Here is a 23,080-nt window from a genome sequence, read left to right as displayed (position 1 = left end):
TTCAGGGGACTTGATGACATGCCCCATCAATTAATTGTCCAAATAAAATGCAGTCTGGTTTATACTGATTTAGTTGGCAGTCTGTATTTGCCATCCATAAATGTTACTTGTACACTTATTAATTTGTGGTTCCTTTTTGTTTGGAAGACAGTAGGTGATACAAAACATTAACTGGCAACATTCCTTTTGAATTCTGTATTGTTTTAAAAACAAAGTTGCATCTTCCAACATTAAGTGACTCAAGCCACAATGTTGCTGAGAGTTGATTGGCAAATAGCTGGAATATATTATTCAAGAAGACAGTTTCTATCACCAAATTCAAATATAAGTCCTGGAAATCTGTAACAAATAAAGTACAGAGCAGTCAGGTAACATGTCGAGCAGAACTGAGGGATAGTTCAACCTCATCTGATGATTCTGCTTCTAAAATTCAGATTCAAACTAGCCCTCTGTGTTTCAAATTTCTTTCCCTGTGTTTGTTTTTGCTTCCATCAACAGTGCATTTACCTGTAGTAATTAAATACCTGCTGCCCAACATTTGTCAGTCAGTTTGAAGGGATTGTGTTTAAATGAGTGTTGTCTAGCCTGCAGTGTATGTTGATGGAGTGACTTAGCTGCTTGTTAATACATCAGTCACTATCACTGGTTTGAGGTGGTATGTTTCATTTTCAAAATGTGGATACTGGAAATCTGCAAAATGAATCCTGGAAATACTCAACAGGCTGGGCAGTATCTGTGGAGAGAGAAATGGGTTTAACAGGTGGCATGGTGGCTCAGTGGTTAGCACTGCTGCCTCAGTGCCAGGGACCTAGGTTCATTTCCACCCTTGGATGACTGTCTGTGTGGATTTTGCACATTCTCCCAGTGCCTGCGTGTGTATCCTCCAGGTGCTCCGATTTCCTACCACAGTCCAAAGATGTGCAGGTTTGGTGGATTGGCCATGGTAAATTGCCCATATCATCCAGGGATGTTTAGGTGAATTAGCCATGGGGAATGCAGGGCTCCTGGGATTGAGTAGGGAGTGGGATGTTCTTTAGCGGGTTGCTGACTTGATAGGCTAAATGGCCTGTTTTCACACTGTAGGGATTCTTTGATTCTATGATTTCAGGTCAGTGAGCTTTCCTCCAGAACTGGGAAAATTGATGAAATTTCATCTCTAACTGTACCCAATTCTGATCAAAGGTCATAGACACTAAACGTTGTGTTGCATTTGTTTATTATCTTCAGATTAAATGCTTTCCAAGGTGATTATTGGTTTTGTAAGGGAATCTTATCCCACAAATCCTTTTGCATAGATCTCAAATAAGCAAGTCATTAATAAGTTATATACATTTTCTTTTACCCCCAACTTTTCTCATCTCTACTATTTGAAATGTATGCAGTATTTAGGGATTCTGGTTATAGCGGTGATTTGGCACCTCCTTTTATGCTGATGCCAAGAAATCCAGTCTACTTCCAGCTATTTCCAGAAAGGTCTTTACACCTCTGTAGACTGTAAGACATGTGTGGCATACAGATTGACCGTACGGAAAGTCCGTCTCAATGGCAGTTCTTCACCTATCCACAGAATCATTATACTCTTGGTTATTTTCACTTGCAGTGTTTGTGTTGTAAGCTTTTGAATGCTGAATTTGTGTTCTTTGCAAGTACTTTCCAGGCTGCCTTTTGCTAGCTCACCAAATGAAATAGAGTACTGTCAGGGAGGTTTGTTGAAGAGCAAATGCATTTTTGAAAACTGTTCAGGTATATATCTCTTGCATCTTGTTATTTTGTCTTCCAAAGGAGATACTTTTAGTGCACTAATACTAAAGAACAATAAATAAAGGCCTCCTTTGCTTTTTATCCCACCAGTCTAAGATGGCTTTCAACTCAGGTCACAGATGAAAGACTAGCTGTGGTTTTGTCCTAATGTACATTTAGAATGAACAAACCGAGGAGTAAAGTAAAGCCACCTACCTTTCAGGTGTCTTAATCCTTTTGAAGTTTTTTTTGTTTGCATGTATTTTCACTCCTTTCTATTATTCCTTTCTTCAAGTGACTGCATTTTCTATTTTTAAAAACTCACTTTGAAACATGATAACTGTATAAGCTGTATATCATTTATAAAGGTGGAATGCTGTTCTTTTTTTTTTACGTAGTATAAGTAGCAAGTGGAGAGAGAAAAGGGATAGTTCAGTTAAAGGTGAAAGTTCCTTGGAGGTGGGGTGAGTCGGGTGGGGAGATAGGGGAAAATTCTTGATTTTGAATTGAGCTTAAATTCTTGAAACAGAAAGAGCTATAGGCATTGCTGTAGTAGGTCTGACGCAGGATTACATTTTTGTTATGACCAAGTTAAGTGTAGTGACCTGATTCTTTTCCTTGCCTTACTCTTCCACTGGTCTCAACAAAGGTTCATTTTAGAAAGGTAGGTGATGTTGCCAAATATGTCAGAATGTATATAACTCTGTATCAGAAATCGGTCAGCCATGTTCTATTAGTAACAAGTAAAGAACAAACTTTATTGCAAGCCAAAACTCAATTGAGCAAAGATGATTGCGCAAAGATTTAAACTATGCAAATATATATAGCTACTCATCTTGAAAACTAACGTACACGATCTCCAAGTCTGTTGGGGAAGAAGAATATAAAATGTCTGCAGGGTGTTATCTTAAAAGTAAGTTGGCCAAGCAACAGTAATTCAGGAAAATTAATTATTCATTGTCTAAATGTTGGTCTGTAGTTGAAGTTACTAAGCACACAAACTGTTAGCGCTGAGGTGTCTTCCGAGTTGTTACTGAATTTTCACTTCTTTCTATTATTCCTTTCTTCAAGTGACTGCATTTTCTATTTTTAAAAACTCACTTTGAAACATGATAACTGTATAAGCTGTATATCATTTATAAAGATGGAATGCTGTTCATTTTTTTTACATAGTATAAGTAGTGACTGAATTTGCTTTTCTGAAGACAGTGGGTGCAGATTTCAAATTTTCTTCAGGAACCCTCTCCTAGCAGTGATGAGGTCTTGCTGTGGACTTTCAATTCACACGCCTTTGAGAGGTGTTTCACAGCATGCAAGAGGGCAAGGGCTATTTTTCAAGTAAGTTATCTTGGACTCTCTCACTGTGTTCAAATCAAATAGCTTTACAGCACCCACAAATTGGGCCATGTAACCTATGTTTGAAATTATTGTCAGCTTGGTGACTCTAGTCAAGCAGCTTGTGCTCTTTCCAAATGCAGCACTTGTTTTTCTCTTGCAGCCTATTGTCTTTGCTTTGCAAAGAGTTCTTTCCAAAAAGTCCAAGATGGATATATGTCCAGTCAGTTACACTGTAAGTAATATCTCAGGTCACATACTTTCATAACGCTTTCTAAAGTTGTGTCGCATAGTGGCTTTAATGGCCCAATTTGAGTTTTGTTGGTTTCTATCAATATATTTGCCAATACCGCAGAAAAACTCTGCCAACTTATTGCCAATAATTCAATTTTATTGATTCGATAATGAGAAATGAGCACTGACATTTTCCTGCAGTAAGAAATATTGTTCAGAGATTGGGCAAATATTCTGTATCTGACTGCTTTACAGTAAATCCTCATTTAAAGTTATGTTTGACTTAGTCATAATTTTTAGGAACATAATTTAGTGAAACATTAAACTTAGAGCTCAGACTACAGTTTTAGCCTTAAAGGACCTTCCTTTCACGGAAAAACTTCAAATATTAAGACATCATACATACTGATGGTAAAATGTTTCACATTGCTAAACTCCTACATGGGTGCTTCTTTTTATTTTTTTAAACTAATTTTATTTAAATCAAAAGTGGAACTTACAATACTTCCTGCTCACTGGTGATGATACTTTGAGTGGAATGTTAAAGGAGTGCTTGCTGTACTTGATCAGGTAATAATAGTTCCTACTGTTGCAAGCTCAAATGTTCCAGTCCGCAACAGTGCAGAAGAAGTTGACTTAAAAATCAAACGAGACCTCTCAAAATCCCTGCAGAAATGGGGGTTGACTTACTGTCTTGACTATGAGAGTGAACTGTGGATGTGGGCAGTTACTCATCTTTATCTGCCATCATGTAGGGTCATGGAATGTCTTAAACTCCTTCGCACCTTTGCAGCACAGTCAGTTTTAAGGTACCAGTAAGATATAGTGAGAGGGGTGGAAATTGGAGGCATAACTAAATAATGCATATATGGCAAAATAGGGGATTGACTGGTAAAATGGGATTGTCTTTTCTGTTGAGTCAACTTATTTGTTCTGATCTATGATAACTTCCCCATTACAATCATTTATTATTGTAAAAAGTAAAAATACTCCAACAATGCAATGGATTCAACAACATCTAAAAGAGAAACCAAATTAAACCCTTCCATTACATTTCATCTCAAGTGTTAAATGTCTTCTCTTTCAGATGTTGGCTGATCCATTCTGCATTTTCTGTTTCAGATTTCCAACAATTGTGATTTTTCTTTAATTTCAATAGAGGATAAACCTGAGTTAAACAAAGACACAAGGTAAATACTTATTTTTAAACTTATTTGAACTTCATATTTGATAACTCTAAACACATGACCTAATAAAGGATTATTTTGAAGTTCAAAGTTCATTCTTTTTCTTCTCCTGTCATTTGTAGCATTCCACTGAAGCACAATTTTGGAAATAAATTTTTTTTGTTACCATTGGTTCTTTTACTTTGTTGTCATGGGTATGTTATCTCTTACACAGCTGAGTGCTTTATTGTTCTTGAGAGAAATCTTTGAGTCAGTTCAGGTTGGCTTTCAGCATTCAAGACCTGGAGAGTTATAAACCTTTTTTACCCTTTTTGTATGGTGTTTACAGGAACAGGTGGTCATCCCTTTACTTGTCTTGTTCTTAAGTAAACATAGTACTAAAATAGCAGCACATTTGTTTGAAACAAGGGTAATTTGGAGTGTTGAGACAAATTGTAACAGAATATTTTCCATCACTTCTGAGACATGTTTCTTCATTCAGTCCTCAAGCTCTTCAAAAATTCATCACTTTCTGTTATCATGGTGCTTATGTGAGACTGTAATAATGGAATTATCGACTAATAGGAATCAAGCTCTATCAATTAGTTTGCAACAGATCCAGAGAGGAGCTGAGGAAATGCTGGTAACGAGCAGTTGTGGGAACCATGGGCCCGAAGTCATTTGTTTCTACTGATGTCTGTCATATTTGTCACATTACTCATGTACCACATCATAATTAATATTTTCTGAGAAAAAGCTTTTTACATCTTACTTGAATTAAACAATACTTTCTACTTACACTGTCCCTGTAGGGAGTTTGCACTGCAAGTTGATAATTTGGTCACACTGAAGTAAGTGTCCCATTAAGGCTTCCTGCACGCATGCACGCGGGCAAAGTTAGTATTTATTTTTATTACAAACCATTATGAGACACTTTTCCTGTTGCCAGAAATGTTTGCTGAGATTTTTTTTTGAAACTTCTGAACCCTGCATTAACTCCAGTGAAGTTGTAGTTCATCCCTCTTTTAAAATGTACACTGCTACTCCCCTTCCTTCTGAAGAACTGCCATATTTCCAACCTCCATTCATTCTCAAACCCTTGTGTGTTCTTGCTCTACAATAACATATGAAATAATTGTTGGCCATACAGTCCCTCAAGTTTGCCTTGCCAGTCAGTAGGATCGTGGCTGATCTGATAATGACCTCAACTCCACTCCTCTATGTTCTTCACATTCTCCCACCTCCAAAAAAATTTTACCTTTTGCTCCCTTGTAATTAAACATGGAATATATTTAATGACTCAGCCTTTAGTGTTTTCTGGTTTTGTCAGTTTTGCCTACAGTTCCCTGTTTGAAACCCTTCAACCAAAATTTCTTGCTCCCACAGATTAATAACTGCCCTTAGAAAATCCTGTCTGCAACCTTCAGCAATGTTGAGCACACCATTCTCTTCCATCTATGCGTCATTCACCTGAGTGAGACTGCCTTTACCTGATTGCTTTCTTATCTATCCAAGTGTAGCCATTTGTACCCACTTCTCTTCCCATTTCCATGCCATTAATTTTGCTGTCACCCAATAATCTATCCTTGACCCTCTTTCTGTTCCATATATACATGCCGCCCTGTCACCATTATGTGCAAATGTGATGTTAGTTTCCACATACACCCTGATTATACTTGATAATAACTGAAATAACTGCAGATGTTGGAAATTGGAAACAAAAACAGAAATTGCTGGAAAAGCTCAGGAGGTCTGGCAGCATCTTTGGAGAGGGATCCGAGTTAACATTTTGGGTCCACTGACCCTTCCACAGGAAAATGTTTTTTTTAATGCAGGAGATAGGGTGGGGGTAGGGGGAAAGGAGTAAACAACAGGTAGAAGTGGAGCCCAAAGAGACAGAAGAACAGCTTAACAGACAAAGGAGTTTATAATGATCAGCCTGGGAGAATGAATAGCTACTAATGGGGACAATTAGTCCCTGATATGCTTCAACGCAGAAGCACTGATGTTACAGAGCATGGTGACGAGATGTTTGTGAACAAACTTACCAGCTTGGCAAGCAAATCACTAACCATAACTGGAGACAATTAGTGGCTAACAATGGATAATGTGTAATAGCAGATCATGTGATGAAAAGGCCTGGTGGGTGGGTGTTGGTGTAAGGACATGGGAGAAGATGCCTCGGGCCCTAAGATTGTTATATTCAATATTGAGTCCAGCAGGCTCTAGAGTTCCCATGCAGAAAATTTTATGTACTGTTCTTCCAGCTCCTGCTGAGCTTCACTGGAGTACTGTGGAGTACAGCAAGCCTGAGACAGATGTTGGCCAGGGAACCAGTGGTGTGTTGAAGCAGCAGGCAGTTTGGAAGCTCAGGTCTTTTTTGCAGACAGAATGTAGGTGTTCCACAAAGTGGTCCCCCAGTCTACTTGATTATACTTGATTCTATCTCGCCATACCCGTCTTCTCTCCTGCAGTACTTGTTTTCACAGACAAATTTTGCCTGACAATATTTAGTGAGCCAAGAAGTTGGTGCACCATTAGGAGGAAACCTTATGAGTTATGTTTTAAATTGTTTCCAGTTGCTAAATGTCACAGCCATTCTCTCATATGTCTTTGCTTGTGCAAATTTATTGCCTGTACCTGTTGTATAATGTATATGGCCTGAGACAACTATATAAGCTAATGTCTGCAAGTGCTGTAGTTGAGCAGCATCACAGATGAGGCATTGTTTCAAAAGACACTTATGGTCTGACTGAGAATATGATGGCTTTGACAAAGTCTTTAAATGAAGCATAAAATGTTTGATTGGAATGTTATGAAATACAGTTGTAGTTCCCTTGTGAATATTGAGTTTCTAGCACTTCCCTTGGGGCTAGGGTTGGGGATGTAAGTGATCACTTATTGAATCATTGATTAATCCAGAGGTCTCTGAATGCTGGGTTAGGTTGCTTGGTTCATAAATAATGTAACAAATTCATATGGTGCTGACATTTCCCATGAAACCCATCAGAACCAGCTCTTGCAGTGAAGGATAGAATCAAGTCAATAAGCCTTCTCCAACACAAGGCATGTCTAATCAGCTTGTCTAGTTTTTGCTTTTTTGATCATATGTTTATCTTCGTTGTTGCAAACCATTGAGATTGAACATGTACTGCACACGTTTTCCGCATCGGTAAGATAGTCAAAAATCAATGGTATGTGTATTATTTTGATGTGTTTAATAAAATAAATCGGAACTAAGTACTTCCATAAAGTATAGACTGTACTTGCTGGATAAAATGAACATGCATTATTCAAAATTAATCTTTCATGTTTCAGAAAAGATATCGTTGAATGGGAATCTTGAAACAAACATTCTGCATGTTTTTAAAAAGTGGATAAAAGCATTTAAGTGGTTTTAGCACCATTTATTTAAGTACTCTCACTCTATGGACACAGTTCACATTTTACTCATTAAATATTTTAATATTCTCAAAACTTTTAATCTGTTGATTGCAGATGCTTTTCTTGGTTTCTTAGGCAGCTCTGTTCCATTTAGTCTTATGCTGCAGAACAGTTGTACAAATCAATTCCCTTGAGTGTATTAAACACTGTAATAAAAATTTGTATTGAGAGGCATTTTAAAAAATTTAATGTTTGAAAACACTGTTCTTATTTTACTTTTTATTTGGTTTGTGGCATGCTGTCTACAAAGTTTACAAACCTTAGCATTTAAACATCAGAGGACTGTAATGTTTGAACTATTGCCCAACTACATCATTCTTTTCAGACTACTGCCTCTAAGATATAGGGACTTTCGTTGAGGCCAATAATGCTAATGTTACACTTCGTTGCAGAGTTGATTGATGATATTTTCAGTATTGCAGGCTGATGACTTTATTAGACCTGGGAGGCTATTCCGGTAACATGACAGCCAATATTGTTTTGTGTCCTTCATAAAACAAAAAGCTTCTCACTCTTTGTATGTATTTGTGGGTTACTTTCGCCTTCCGGTTAATAAGTGAAACATGTTATGGACAGGTGCTGATATACTGGAAACAAAAAGAAAAGTACTCTGTACGCATGCATCTGTGGGTAGAATTTATTTCGTCAATGCAGTACTATACAGCTTGTATCAGAAAATGTATATGTCATGATGTAAATAGAAAGTCTCCCTTGTTTCTTAAATGTATTTGAGTCCATAATGTGTAGACCATTCCCCAGCATGGTTCATTAAATTTACTTATACACCTGGATATCTTTGATACTACAATGCAATTGCAGCTTGTGACATCTGAGAATGCATAGTCATAGAGATTCATAGCACTCAAACAGACCCTTCAGTCCATGCTGACCAGATCTCTTAAGTAAATAGAGTCCCATTTGCTAGCATTTGGCCCATGACGCTCTAAACCCTTCCTATTCATATGCCCATTCAGATGCTTTTAAACGTTGTATTTGTTCCAGCCTCCCCTTTTCCTCTGGCAGCTCATTCCATACACGCACCACCCACTGCGTGAAAAAGTTGCCTCTTAGATCCTTTTTAAATCTTTCCTGTCTTACCTTAAACCTATGCCCCCCTGTAGTTTTGGACTCCCCCATCCTGGGGAAAAGACCTTGCATATTTACTCTATCCATGCCCCTCATGATTTTATAAGCCTCTATGAGGTCACCCCTCGGCCTCTGATGCTCCAGTGAAAATAGCCTCAGTCTATTCAGCTTCTCCCTATAGCTCAAACCTTCCAACCTTGGCAATACCTTTTTAAATCTTTTCTGAACCCTTTCTAGTTTCACATCTTTCTTGTAGGAGGGCAACCAGAATTGCATGCAATACTCCAAAAGTGGCCTAACCAATGTCCTGTACAGCCGCAACATGACCTCCCAACTCCTTTGCACAATGCACTGACCAATAAAGGCAAGCATACCAAACGCCTTCTTCACTATCATATCTACGTGTTACTCCACTTTCAAGGAACTATGAACCTGTACTTCAAGGTCTCCTTGTTCAGCAAAATTCCCCAGAATCTTACCATGAAGTGTATAAGTCCTACCCTGATTTGCCTTTCCAAAATGCAGTACCTCACATTTATCTAAATTAAACTCCATCCGCCACTCCTTGGCTCATTGGCCCATCTGATCAAAGTCCCATTTTACTCTGAGGAAACCACCTTTCCTGTTCACTACACCTCCAATTTTGGTGTCGTCTGCAAACTTACTAACCGTACCTCCTATGTTCACATTCAAATCACTTATATAGATGACAAAAAGCAGTGTACCCAGCACCGAGCCTTGTGGCACACTGCTGGTCACAGGCCTCCAGTCTGAAAAGCAATCCTCCACCACCACCCTCTGTCTTCTACCCTTGAGCCAGTTCTGTATTCAAATAGTTATTTCTCCCTCGACTGTGTGATCTAACCTTGCTAACTGGTCTACTATGAAGAACCTTGTTGAATGCCTTACTGACGTCCATATAGATCACGTCTACCACTCTGCTCTCATCAATCCTCTTTGCTACTTCTGCCAAAAACTGCAGTCAAGTTAGTGAGACATGATTTCCCATGTACAAAGCCATGTTGTTAATCCCTGATCAATCTCTGCCTTTCCAAATACATGTAAATCTTGTCCCTCAGGATTTCCACTAACAACTTGCCCACTACCGATGTCAAGCTCACTGGTCTGCCTTTCTTCACAACCTTTCTTAAATAGTAGCACCATGTTAGCCAACCTCCAGTCTTCTGGCACCTCATCAGTGGCTATCGATGATACACATATTCAGCAAGAATCCCAGCAATCACTTCCCTAGCTTCCCACAGAGTTCTAGGGTACACCTGATTAGGTCCTGAGGATTTATCTACCTTTACGCAGTTTAAGACATCCAGCATCACCATCTCTGTAATATGGACATTTTTCAAGATGTATCCTTCTTCACAGTAAACACTGATGCAAAATACTCGTTTAGTATGCCCCCCCTTCTCCTGTGGTTCCACATGTAGGCAGCTTTGCTGATCTTTAAGGGGCCTATTCTCTGCCCAGTTTACCTTTTGTCCTTAATGCATTTGTAGAATCCTTTTGGACTCTCCTTTACCCTATTTGCCAAAGCTATCTCATGTCTCCTTTTTGCCCTCCTGATTTTCCTCTGAAGTATACTTCTGCTGCCTTTATACTTTTCTAGGAAATCACTTGATTCCTGTTGTCTGTACCTGACATACGCTTCCCTCTTATTCCTGACGAAAACCTCAATTTCTCTGGTCATCTAGCATTCTCTACACCTACCAGCCTTGCTCTTCACCCTAACAGGAACATAGTGTCTCTGGCCTCCCGTTATCTCATTTTTGAAGGCTTCCCATATTCCAGTTGTTTCTTTACCTGCAAACGACCACCCCCAATCACATCTTGATAGTAGGGGATTCTCCATGGCAATTTATTTGGAAAATAAAAATAAAATTGCTGTTTATAGTTGCCATTTTCCTACCGTTTTGGGGTGGAGTAATAAGTCATTGGAAACTATTTAAGTAAATGATTGAGGTACTGGTGTGTATGTGTATGCATCTGTATGTCAGAGAGGAATTGGAGGGGGTAGTAAGAGACTGGGAATGTGAAAGTGTGCAAGAGACTGGATAACCAGCAAATGTTGAGACAGAGGGCAGCAAGAGAGAGCATGAGACGGGGGAATTTGAGAGAGAGGAGTAGGGAAGAAAGAGGAATTAAAAATATGGAGGAAGTTAATTGCAGTTTGAATTAATGGAGGCCAGCTGTTTTATTTTCTTTGTATTTTGCGTAAGTGCATACCAGACCACTACTCATTTTATTGGACTGAATTCAGGAAATAATTAGTGAATGTCTGATCACCTACATAGTACCACATTTGATCATAAAAGTGGAGCTAGCAGGGGAAAATAATGGAAACTGATATTTTCCATTTACATGTCTTATTTAATTTAGGTTCTGATTGATCATGGAGGTGTTATGGAATTTAGTTTGATTGTAGGTTTTCAAGCCATATATTTTCTACTCCTTTTGTATTCAGGGTAATTTTTGTTATGAATGGGAAGGGGAGATAATTGGATTCTTTTAAGTTTCTCCTATCCATATTTAGACATATTTTTAATTTTTTGTTTCTTTATCCCTTTTGAAATTGGGTCCAGTGTCATTTGCCCAAACCCCATGTTTACCAAGTCTAATTTTTAAAAGACCTGCAACAAACTGTCCTTGGGATTAAATCAAAAGTAGAGTTTTTATGCATTCAAACCGGAGGAATGATTGTCAAAACACACGTGTGCACGTACATGGAAGGAAGAAGGAAAGGCAAGAATTCACAATTAAGGATTGCTTTTAAAAATGAAGATTATAGACATTAACTCGTGTAGATTTTGTCTGAGTGCAGAAAGTCAGCCTGCAGTGAAGGATCTTTTCCATAGATTTTTTTTTCTGATGTGAATTCTTCAGCTGCAGTTGCCGAATTACTTATAAAGTTGTTAAAGGCACAGAAGATGATGTTAATCTGCAAAATTTGCCCACTTTTCAGGCAAATGCAAGTTTTTTTCCAGACCTACAGATTTTGAAGGAGATTCAAAATGAGACAAACTTAGCTAAGTCTGGAATCTGGATTGTGACTTCACCAGTTAGATTCTTGGACTGTGATGTTAACAGTAGACTAGCATTTTACCAGGCTGATGCAAGGGTTCGGAAATGTGTAGTCAAAACTTTTTCAAGTCTAGGGTAGTTTTGGTCATGTAATAGGCCCATTAAGGAATCAACTTCAATTCAACAATTGGTTTCTCTCCGTCTAAGTAGGGGTTAAGTATTCACTTTGGGAGATAACTGAGGCTGTTAGCACCTCCACAGGTATAATGAGGTTAAATCAGTATTCCTGATCAAAACTGTTCGTGGTATGAACTGGATGGTGCATCATTAGTGCCTTGGAAGCATAATGAGTTTCAATGGCTTTTTTTTCATTAACAATTCTTGCTCTCGAGATGCAATGCCCACCATTCTCTTCTGTTGTTTTGACTGTGATGTCCGCACACTGGAGAGTACAAGAGATTCCAGGATGACATGGTCTTAGTTTTGTCCTTTATGCACAAATCATCTGACTTGTAGCACCATCTTTAATTCAGTAAAGCCGTTTTGGAATCAACCAAGAAAATAGTCCTTTTTTTCAAAGTGCAGTTTCAAAGCACAAGGCGGCACGGTGGCTCAGTGGTTAGCACTGCTGCCTCACAGCACCAGGGACCCGGGTTCAATTCCTCCTTTGGGCGACTGTCTGTGTGGAGTTTGCACATTTCTCCCGGTGTCTGCGTGGGTTTCCTCTGGGTACTCTGGTTTCCTCTCACAGTCCAAAGATGGGCAGGTTAAGTGGATTGGCTATGTTAAATTGCCCGTAGTGTTCAGGGATGTGTAGCTTAGGTGGGTTATAGGGGGATAGGTCGGGTTGGGATGCTCCAAGGGTCGGTCTGGACTTATTGGGCTGAAGAGCCTGTTTCCACACTGTAGGGATTCTATGATTATAATCCTCCATCTATAATCAACGTGACATTCTATAAAACATACTTCTAAATAAAGCTTTATATCTTAGAATAAAGGATTCATAATTTTAATTCCAAGTAATGAATTTTCAAAATTTCAAACATGGAATTCTGCAAAGTTGTTCCACTGTCAGTCCCAATTGAAATTGCATTCTCCTGTGTTATGAACTTTGAAAATCTGGGCATAGCTCTTGAATCTCATTGTAGATTTGTTTTAGGCTGCAGCACCCAGCACTTCCCCTGAAGAACTGGGCTTATATTTGGATATCTTCTGGATGAAGCACTTTGACATACTTGAGAAAATATTAATTTTTTGTTTTATCTTTACTACATGTCAAAACTTGGTCTGATTACTTAATAGCGATACTTGAATTAAAATTTAAAGTGTAAGAATTTGGCAATTTCTGTTGGCATGTTATACTTACCATATTATACTTTATCATGTTATACTTATCTAGACAATATTCTGGGCCTTGTGTGTGGAGGGTGGCTGAAAAGCTGCCTGTTTATTTTTAGTCTCTGAATGTTCTATATACTGTACTTTCAATTTTATTGAGTCTTTCATTGATATTATAGTTATAGATTTTTCTCCCGCTATGGCACAAATGTTCTCACCTGTTTATGACTATCGTGATTTGTATTCGGAAAGCTTGAGTTTATACAGTATTTTACACAACCTCTGGACATCACTTAATACTTTACCTCCAATTAAGTACTACTTTGAAGTATAGTTGATATCATAATATAGGAAATAGAGCAACAACTTACAAGTAGCCCCCTCCTACAAACTGCAATGCAATAGTGAAAAAAAATCTGTTTGTTGAGGTGTAAATGCTGGGCTAGGACACTGGAGATAGTTCCCCTTCTTTTTGAAAGGTACCATGAGATTCTTTGCATACATCCAAACAGACAAAAATTTATTTGGTTTGAAGTCTCTTCTCAAAGGCAACATGCCCAACAGTGCAGCACTCCCTCGGTAATGCAGCACAGTGCCCACCTTGATTTTTCTGTTCCATTCCAGTGAGTCAGAGGTGAGGGTGTTGCCAGCTGAATTACAGGTGACATGAAGGACGGGATTGATTCTTCACTCTGTAGGAACTTTCACCCTGTCCTTTTTGTGCTGCTGAAATGCTGCGATAATCCAAAACTAATTCCACTTTCTTGCTGTCTCCCCATAGCTGTTAATGTTTCTCTGCCTGCAATAGTAATCTAATTTTCTGTTAGAATATGTAATACTCTGTGCCCCAACCAATTTATAATATGTGAGATGGAAATATAATCAATTGAAATGCTTCAGTTGTTAGTGTTTTGCCCTTGACCATTTATATGCTTCTCGGAATAGTGGAAACAGTATAATTAGGTTGTGTAATCATGGATTCCGTATCATCTTGCATTCATTACAAATGCAAAATTTTAGTGTTACGCACGTGAAAGTGGCATTCATTGTGAATACTTCCTGTCATTCAGGTTTTCTTTTGTGTGCTTTTTGGTTTCCAGTTCTTTTCAATTTTGTCTTTTGATATCTTTGCTTTTCCTTGGCTGTTTGCTGTCATTTCGTTATCTTCATTGTTTCTTGGGCTGTCTGCAGATTTAATTCCCTTAGTGGAAGAATGGAATGGGCTAAAACCTTTGTCCAGTTTGAATTCCAGTAGGAGCAAAAGTTGGTGTAGAGAATACAGCATTTTTTCAAAAAACAAAGAAATAAAATCCTGAACATCTTTAAGGTAATTTTAGTAGCAGTAATAGACATAAGGTCCTGCAAGGATTGTAATTGAGAATAGGCAAGCTTGACTGAAGCACTTGACCTACAATTTTGTCTTTCAATCAACCTGTCTTTCCTCAATTACAATTCCTACAGGGTTTAGAGTGGAGTCTGGTGCTCGATCACCATACTGTGACGCTCACTGAAAGATATGCCGGTGTGGGCATTGGTTGGGGACTCTTGCTTATATTCGTGCTTGTGCATTATTGCTGAATTATCATGTTTTCGTTTTTTAAAACACCTTATTAATCTTGCTTCAGTTTTAACCCTTCTGAAAGGATATGGGGACATAAACTATGGATGGAGTCAACTTGAAGCTGCAAGGTATTCAGAAAAGTCATTTTGATTTTTGATAATCCTGTGCAAGATCTTAGGTTAAATGTATGAAGCAGGCATGAAGAAAATATGATGGTAAAATGAAAATCAAGTTCGTGAAATGTAAAGATTTTCAGAAGGTGGAATTAAACTGTACAGTGATATTTTAAAATCCATTTGGTTCATTCTGATTCATTCCAAAGGAGTGCCATTGATGTGTTGGCATTTAAAGGTTAATTAAAATGGTGGTTTACAAAGTTCATTTGATAATAGACAAGACCCTGAAGCCATCCATTGCTACTGATAATTAGGCCATTGATGTACTTTGCTTGCCATCTGTACCTTTTGTTAACGTGTTGCGATTCCTATCCTAAACAACAAGTAAAAAGCTGCTACGACTAAATGTCAATATATGGGTGAAACAACTCCACAGAGGCTGGTATCCCGTCACCAAGTAACCCTTTATTTACACATGGAAAGTCATTGACACTGATCCCACTTCCTCAGAGCCAGCTCTGAGAGTGAACAGAACCTCTGACACACCTGTTTATGTCCGTCAGACATGGCTCCCTGATTGGGGCTGTTAATCTGGTCCAATTAGGGAACTCATTCAATGACATCTGCTTGGCTGACCTCATCACAGTCACTACAGTAGGAACCTTGTGCTCTAAACTAAAGTTTAACTTTTATAATGACCAACAATCTCCCTGATGTGGTAATAATTTACTCTGTCCCTTACGTGCATACTTCATTTTCCAGGAACTGTGCTTGACTCCGATTTGCCTTTTCAAAAGAATTAACCTAATGCCTGAACTGACTGACTTCTACAATAAGGATCATATTAAAGACTCCCAGTCTTGTGTAAATCCTCATGAACTTGTTCTCTTCAACCTGAATGTGAGCTTCCACTCATATCCTGTTTAATGAATGGCTGGCAGAGATTTTGTAGTGGAGTTCCCCAGGGGTGCTGTTGGGGGATGTGGGGGGCGGGGCGGTGGGGCAGTGGGGCAGTGGGGCAGTGGGGCAGTGGCCTCTGCTTTTTCTTGCTTAATAGACACTGTTTCAAAATTTGCTGACATTGCAAAGCTTGGAAGCATTGTGATCTCTGAGAAGAGCAGTGTAGAACTTCAAAAGGATGCCAGCAAATTGGTGTAATGGATGGACAGGTGGCAGATGATCATTTTCTGTGTGATCAAATGGGAACTGATTTGCTTTGTCAGGGAGTACGTGAAGGACAGTAGAAATTAAAGGCTAATAATTCTAGAGTGGATGTAGGAGCAGAGGGTCCTGGTGTCTATGTGGGGAAAAATTGCGTCAAAAGTGGCAGGACAGATTGAGAGCACATTGATGAAACTGACATCATCTTTGCCTTTAACTACAGTATAAAGTAGAAGAACAAGAAGGTTTTGCTGAACTTGTATAAGACTCCAGTTCAGCCTTAGTTGGCATATTGCATTCAATTCTGGGTGCCACACTTGAGGAAGGATATGAAAGTGTTGGAGAGGATGCAGAAGAGATTTTGAAGAGTGGTTCTAGTGATAAGAAATTCAGTTATAAAGAAAATTTATGGGGAAAAGCTTTTTTTAGAGAAGAGATGAAAGAGAAATTCTGATAGAGTGTTCAAATTTGTGGGCTCATGAAAACATTAAGAAGAAGAGACCTCAGATTCAAGGTCATTGGCAGAAGAAACAAAAACAGTATGAGAAAGCTTTTACACAGCAAATGGTTAGGGTTTCCTTGAATGCTTTTTTGGAAAGTGTGAAGGTAGGTTTCGTTGAAGCATTCAGGAGGGTGATAGATTGTATCCTTTCACGTAACAATGTGCAGGATCATGGGAAGAAGATAAGAGAATGGCACTAAGTAAAATCCTCATTCGGAGAGCTGGTATAGACAGGACAGGTTGAATGGCTTTTTCCTCTTCTGTGTGAACAAAATAAGGGACTTAAGAGTTTAATCATAATAATCATTTGGTTTTGCTAATGCCTAATTATTTTGTTGTTTTAGAGTTACTAAAGAAGTGGATGCTGCTTCCAAAGAAGCTAAAACGTTTTTGAAAAATCAGAATGAAGTTCAGGAGAAAGGTTCGCCTGCTGCACCATCTGCTTTGGAAACTGGAATCCCTACAGGTTCAGGGTAAGTACTGATTCGCACGAGTTGCACAGGGTTAGAAACTGGCCTTCCACAGATGCAAGTCGAAGCTGATCATAAATATGAACATATTCTGGAACACGTGCTGGTTGTTCATTTAGCCACTTCGGTTTTTATATATTTCGCATAGGAAACTGGAAACCTAGTAACGTATCCATATTTGTGGCCAAATTAAGCCAAAATTCATCTGAGTTTGTACTATACTACTGTATTTCCCAAAACCTTTTAGATTCAGTGCTGCCTGTGTGCTTTTGTGATGTGTCCAGCTGTCTCAAAGTGGGATGGTATGAGAGATGATCTGGAATTCAAGAATTCTAAGTTGCCTTCAGAGAGTAGAACCAATGATCAGAGCAATATTTGGACAAACACTGTACACAATTTGGTTCCAAGTCACTTAGAATTCAATCACTTTTGTTTTTCTCATGTTCACAGTGGCACAGCTTAAACAGTTGAGTTTGTTCCTTTTGAAACCCATGTTAGTGGAGAAAACAACTTTGATGTGGATAGGTCACATAAGTTATTGGTGAAGTTAAATTGGTATCAAACTCATTGAAGAGCTGATGTCCACTGTAAATAATGCTGGTAAGCATCTGAAGAAAGTATGATTGATAGATGTTTTCTGACAGAAATGTGGTGCTAGATTAGTGCTTGATTTAGTCTAAATGGTGTGTAAGAAAATTAATTTATAATCTAAGTAATTAACAAATCCTCTGTTGGATTATGAATTACTAATTAGTTTCTAGCTCTATAGGTAATTGATCTTGCTTCTATTATAGGAAAGAATTAAAAAGACCTATCATTATTCCCAAGTCAATAAAGTCACACAATCTGAATATATTTGTTGTGCAAAAATCAGTAAAAATATATGCAATGTTCTTCTTACTTAACCATTAAGACCAAACAGTATTCTTAATATTTTTGGTTTTTCTTCTTTTGTCTAGAAATTCTTATTCTGAAATCTTCACATTTAATACCTTAGATTATAAAGCACTATTTGAATTCATGAGCCATTTAGCTTCAATGAAATGGGGGAGTGACAAAATATTTTTAAAACCTGCTCTGTTGTACTTTAAGACAAACATTTTTAAGATTTGTTGGTCAATGTCATCTATATGAAAAAGAAGCCAAGAAAATGAAATGGTGTGCTCAGGGTTTTTCTCTACATGTTCTCGCTTTCTGTTAATTTTTGGGTCCATTCCATTCAAACATGTACATGTCACTGAAACATGCAAGCAATGTATATTAGGAAACTCTGCCAATTCTCAGGGATGTTTGTTTTTCAGTCACTAATTTCCAAAGATGCAGTTGGCCAATATGAATCCAGCAAGGCTCTGGGTTATTGATGCCCCTCATCTCATTATAGAGAAAATACTGTTTCTTTCTATCTCTTTCATATGTAAGAATAATTTTGCCAGGTGCTAAGAGGGCAACAGAGGAGTAATGGTGCAGTATTTCAATCTTTAGATAATACTAAAATCTAGATCCTAATTAAGAGTCAGTGCAGCCAGTTTAGATTTTGCAGGTCCTTAAAAATATCAAATTGTATCAAGCAGCAGCTCAATACAAACGCCAAGAGTTCTCTTCCTTCACTGCTACCAGTTAGTATCATTTTGAACAAATGCATGTGGATAGAAAGGAATATTTGTACAGTCATTATGCTGCTAGACTTGTAATCTAGGACTAATGATCCTGAGAAGTGTAAAAAGTCCACCAAGGCAGATAGAAAATTTAAATTTTGTAAGTTAAATAAATCTGAAAAGGAAACTGATTTTTTTGTTTACTCTCTCATGGAATGTATTGCATTTGATGCCCATCTCCAGTTGCCCCTAAAGATGATATTGAGCCACTTTCTTGAATTGTTGCAGTCTGTGTAGTGTAGGTTCACCCACTGTACTATAACAAAGTACGTTCCAGGAACCTAACCCCATGACTGTGAAGAAACGAAGATAAAGTTTCAACTCCTTGCTATCAACATCCCGGTTGCCATCAATCTGAAACTAAACCGGCTAAGCCACATAAATACTATGTCCACAAGAGCAGTTCACAGGCTAGGAATTCTGTGGTGTGTAACTCACCTCCTGTCTCCCCGTGTTTGTCACCATCTATGAGGCACAAGTTGAAAACATAATGGAATGCTCTCCACTTGCCTGGATGGGTGCAGTTCCAACAATTGGTGTTCCCTTTAATTTTCTTTCTGGGTAAGTGTGTTCTGAGGTCATTGCACTGCAGCGACCTCCAGAACTGGAAGTTAGTGTCGCAATCAGCATACTGATACTGATCGCAATACGTGGAACCTCAGAGCCACAGAATTTAAATGGACTGTTGCCAACAACACTAAGTTTGACAGCGTCTAATCTGGATTAGCCATCTATCCACCACTTTCAACATTCACTCCATTCATTATGCATATTGGCAACACCTCTACAAGATGCACTGCAGTAACCCATCCAAATCATTTTTGATAGCAAATTTCATTTCTATGAGCGCTATACCTTAGAAGAAGGACAGCAATTGCAAGAGACCATCACTACCTGCAAATTTCTCTTCAAGTCCTGCACCATCCTGACTTGGAAAGGTATCACTGTTCCGTCATGGCCACTAAGTCAAAATCCTGGAATTACCTCTGGAACAACACTGTAGATGACCCTACATCCGAAGGATTGTCGTAGTTCAAGAAGGAAGGTCACCATTTTCTGGGCAATTACAAAAGGACAGTAAATGCTGGGCTTACTATCAATCTGTCTGTCGTATTTGCTCTCTCACTCGCATGCTTGCTTGCGTGTGCTCACATTCTCGCTCACCTTCTCTCACTCCTGTTCTGCCCCTCGCCCAACCTTCCCAAATGATCATGTGCTTTAACTTTTAAAAATTCACAACCATGCATGGCTTGGAGAAGAACTTGCATGTAATGGTATTCCCATGCCTCTGCTGCCCTTTGTCTTCTTTTGAAAAATGCTTGGTGAATTGCTGCAGCTTATTTTGTAGATAGTGACAGTCGATGTGAAGCATCAGTGGGAGTGGCTGTTTCAGACTGTAAGTGAGGTGCCAGTCACGCAGGCTATGTTATCTTGATTGGTGTTTGAGCTACTTGTGTTGTTGGAACTTCAAGCTTCCAGGCAAGTGGAGAGTGTTCAATCATATGCATGACTTGTTCCTTGTATAAAGGTGGTTGTTTCTTGTAGAAAGATAGAGTCATAGAGCTGTACAGCACGGAAACAGACCCTTTGGTCCAACTCATCCATGCAGACCAGATATCTTAAATAAATCTATTTGCCAGCATTTGGTTGATATTCCTCTAAACCCTTCCTATTGATATACCTGCCCAGATGTCTTTTAAATGTTGTAATTGTACCAGCCTCCACCACCTCCTCTGGCAGCTCGTTCCATACATGCACCATCCTCTAGATGAAAAAGTTGCCCCTTAGGCCCCTTTTAAATCTTTCCCATCTTACCTTAAACTTATGCCCTGTAGTTTTGGACTCCCCCATCCTGGGGAAAAGACCTTATCTATTTACCCTATCCAAGTCCCACATGATTTTATAAACCTCTATAAGGCCACCCCTCAGCCTCCAATGCTCCAGGGAAAATAGCCCCAGCGTATTCAGCCTCTCCCTATAGCTCAAACCCTTCAACCCTGGCAACATCCTTGTAAATCTTTTCTGAACCCTTTCTAGTTTCGCAACATCCTTCCTATAGTAGGGAGACCAGAATTGCAAACAGTGTTCCAAATGTGGTTTAATCAACGTCCTGTACAGTCGCAGCATGACCTCCCAACTCCTTTACTCAATGCACTAACCAATAAAGGCAAGCATACCAAATGCCTTCTTCACTATCCTATCTACCTGCGACCCCACTTTCAAGGAATTATGAACCTGCACTCTAAGTCTGTTCGTTCAGCAACACTCTCTAGAGCGCTACCATTAAGTGTATAAGTCCTGCCCTGATTTGCCTTTCCAAAATGGTGAAGTGGTTTCGGGAGATGAATGAATTACTTGCCACAGAAGTGATGGTTTCTGACCCGTTTTTGATATTTAGATGGCTGGCTTAGTTCACCTTCTGGCAGCCCCCAGGATACTTAGTGTGGAGGATTTGATGTTGGCATTGTCATTGAATTTCAAGGGGAAATGGTTCGGACCTTTCTTTTTGGCAGTGGCCTTTGCCTGGCACTTCTATGGTGCAAATATTAGTTGCCCAAGCCTGAGTCTTGTTTAGGTCTTGTGTTTGGATACATTGCACATTCATGACTTGTCAAATACTGAAGCAATCATCAGAAAATCTTACACTTCTGATTTTATAAATAAAGCAGCTGAAAATATTTGGTCTGAAGGCACTACGCTGAGGAACCCGGGAGTGTTGTTCTGTGACTGAGGTGATTGGCGCCTAATGGCCATCTTCCTCTGTGCTAGATTTGGCTGCAGCTAGTAGAGTGTTTCCCCATTGATTTTTCCATTGATTGCTAGGACTCCTTAATGCCACAATTATGAAACACTACCTTGACTTCAAGGGTGGTCAATGTTCCTTCACTCTTGACTATCCATTTTGGCAATGTTTAATCAAGTCTGAAATGAGATGATGCATGGAGTGGTCCTGAAAGAGCCCAAACTGAGTATCAATGAACTCCTTATTACTACTTAAATGTTGCTTGATAGGACATCAACGGCTCCTTCATCTGAGTGAGATTAGACTGTTTGGGTGTTAACTAATTGGGTTGATTTGACCTGTTTTTGTGGGCAGGGTTGGGCAATTTTCTACACTGGATAGATGCCAGTGTTGTAGCTTGCGCTGGAACAACTTGATTAAGGGTGCATGGGCATGAATCTTTAGAACCACTGCTGGGATGCTGTCAGGGCCTAGAGCCTTTGCTGTACCCAGTGTCTGTAGGCTTTTTCAATTTTTGAATTGGCTAATGACAGGCATCTCAGAACCTCCAGAGGAAGCTGAGGTGGATCATCCACTCGTCACTCCTGGCTGAAAGCTTCATTGTTGCCTTTTGAACTAAAATGATGTCTTCCGCCATTATCGAAGCTGCAGGTAATTGCAGATGCTCCTCCACTGAGTTGTTTGATTGTCCACTACCATTCACAGTTGGATTGCAGAGCTTTGATCTGACCTGTTTGTAGTAGGATCACTTTTAGCTGTCTAAAAGCTAACCTGCTTAAACTTTTTTGCCATGCAATAATATTGTGCTGTAGCTCCACCAGGGCGACTCTTCACTTTGAGGTATGCCTGCTGCTGATGCTGTCATGTTCTCCTGCACCTTGCATTGAGCTAGGATTAATTCCCTGCCTTGATGGTAATAGTAGAATGGGGGATATGCTGATTTCATGAGGTTACAGATTATTGTTGAATACAATCCTGCTGCTGTCCTTGCAGCCATGATGAACGTTCAGCCCCCACCCCTCCCCTCGAGGGCCTAAGGCTCCTTTTACACAATCACATATACGCCTGCTTCAGCCTCCCAAATGCTTAGTGCCCCTTCCCCCCCCCCAGTAACTGCCCCCCCCCCCCCACACACACGCACCACACACCACACACACAAACACACAACACACACACACAACACACACACACACACACACACACACACACACAATGAAGCCCGTTCCAAGACATCAGTTGCCCGCTTCCTCCAGGACTTGATGGTCTGCCACCCCTGAATGTTATAGACCAAAGCACCATGACTGACTTAGCAAGACAGCCAGGACTGACTATGGCCCATCTCCTGGACTAATGCCACAACTGCACTCAGACTTAGCTGTGATTTGCAAGATTGACTGTGGTCTGATCCCTGGACTTTGTTCAAGTGCCTGACTGACCATGTCCGTACTGGAGACAACAAGGTGCAGAGCTGGATGAACACAGCAGGCCAAGCAGCA

At 39.4% G+C, this 23,080-nt stretch overlaps 1 protein-coding gene across 9 annotated transcripts in view; it reads left to right on the top strand.

The window, feature by feature from the left end:
- Positions 1–23,080, top strand: part of cfdp1 (craniofacial development protein 1) — a 176,052-nt gene that overhangs the window by 23,944 nt on the left and 129,028 nt on the right. For 7 of the 9 annotated variants that reach the window (XM_048605868.1, XM_048605867.1, XM_048605870.1 and 4 more), the window contains exon 5: positions 17,061–17,189. The exons of the other annotated variants lie outside the window; for them this stretch is intronic. In XM_048605868.1, the coding sequence (XP_048461825.1) occupies positions 17,061–17,189 (129 nt within the window). The remainder of the gene's footprint in view (positions 1–17,060; positions 17,190–23,080) is intronic. 9 annotated transcript variants of the gene reach the window in all.

Source organism: Rhincodon typus, chromosome 15, assembly GCF_021869965.1.
Source record: "Rhincodon typus isolate 14 chromosome 15, sRhiTyp1.1, whole genome shotgun sequence".
Lineage (NCBI taxonomy): Eukaryota > Metazoa > Chordata > Chondrichthyes > Orectolobiformes > Rhincodontidae > Rhincodon > Rhincodon typus.
This window is presented reverse-complemented; position numbering and strand designations above follow the sequence as displayed.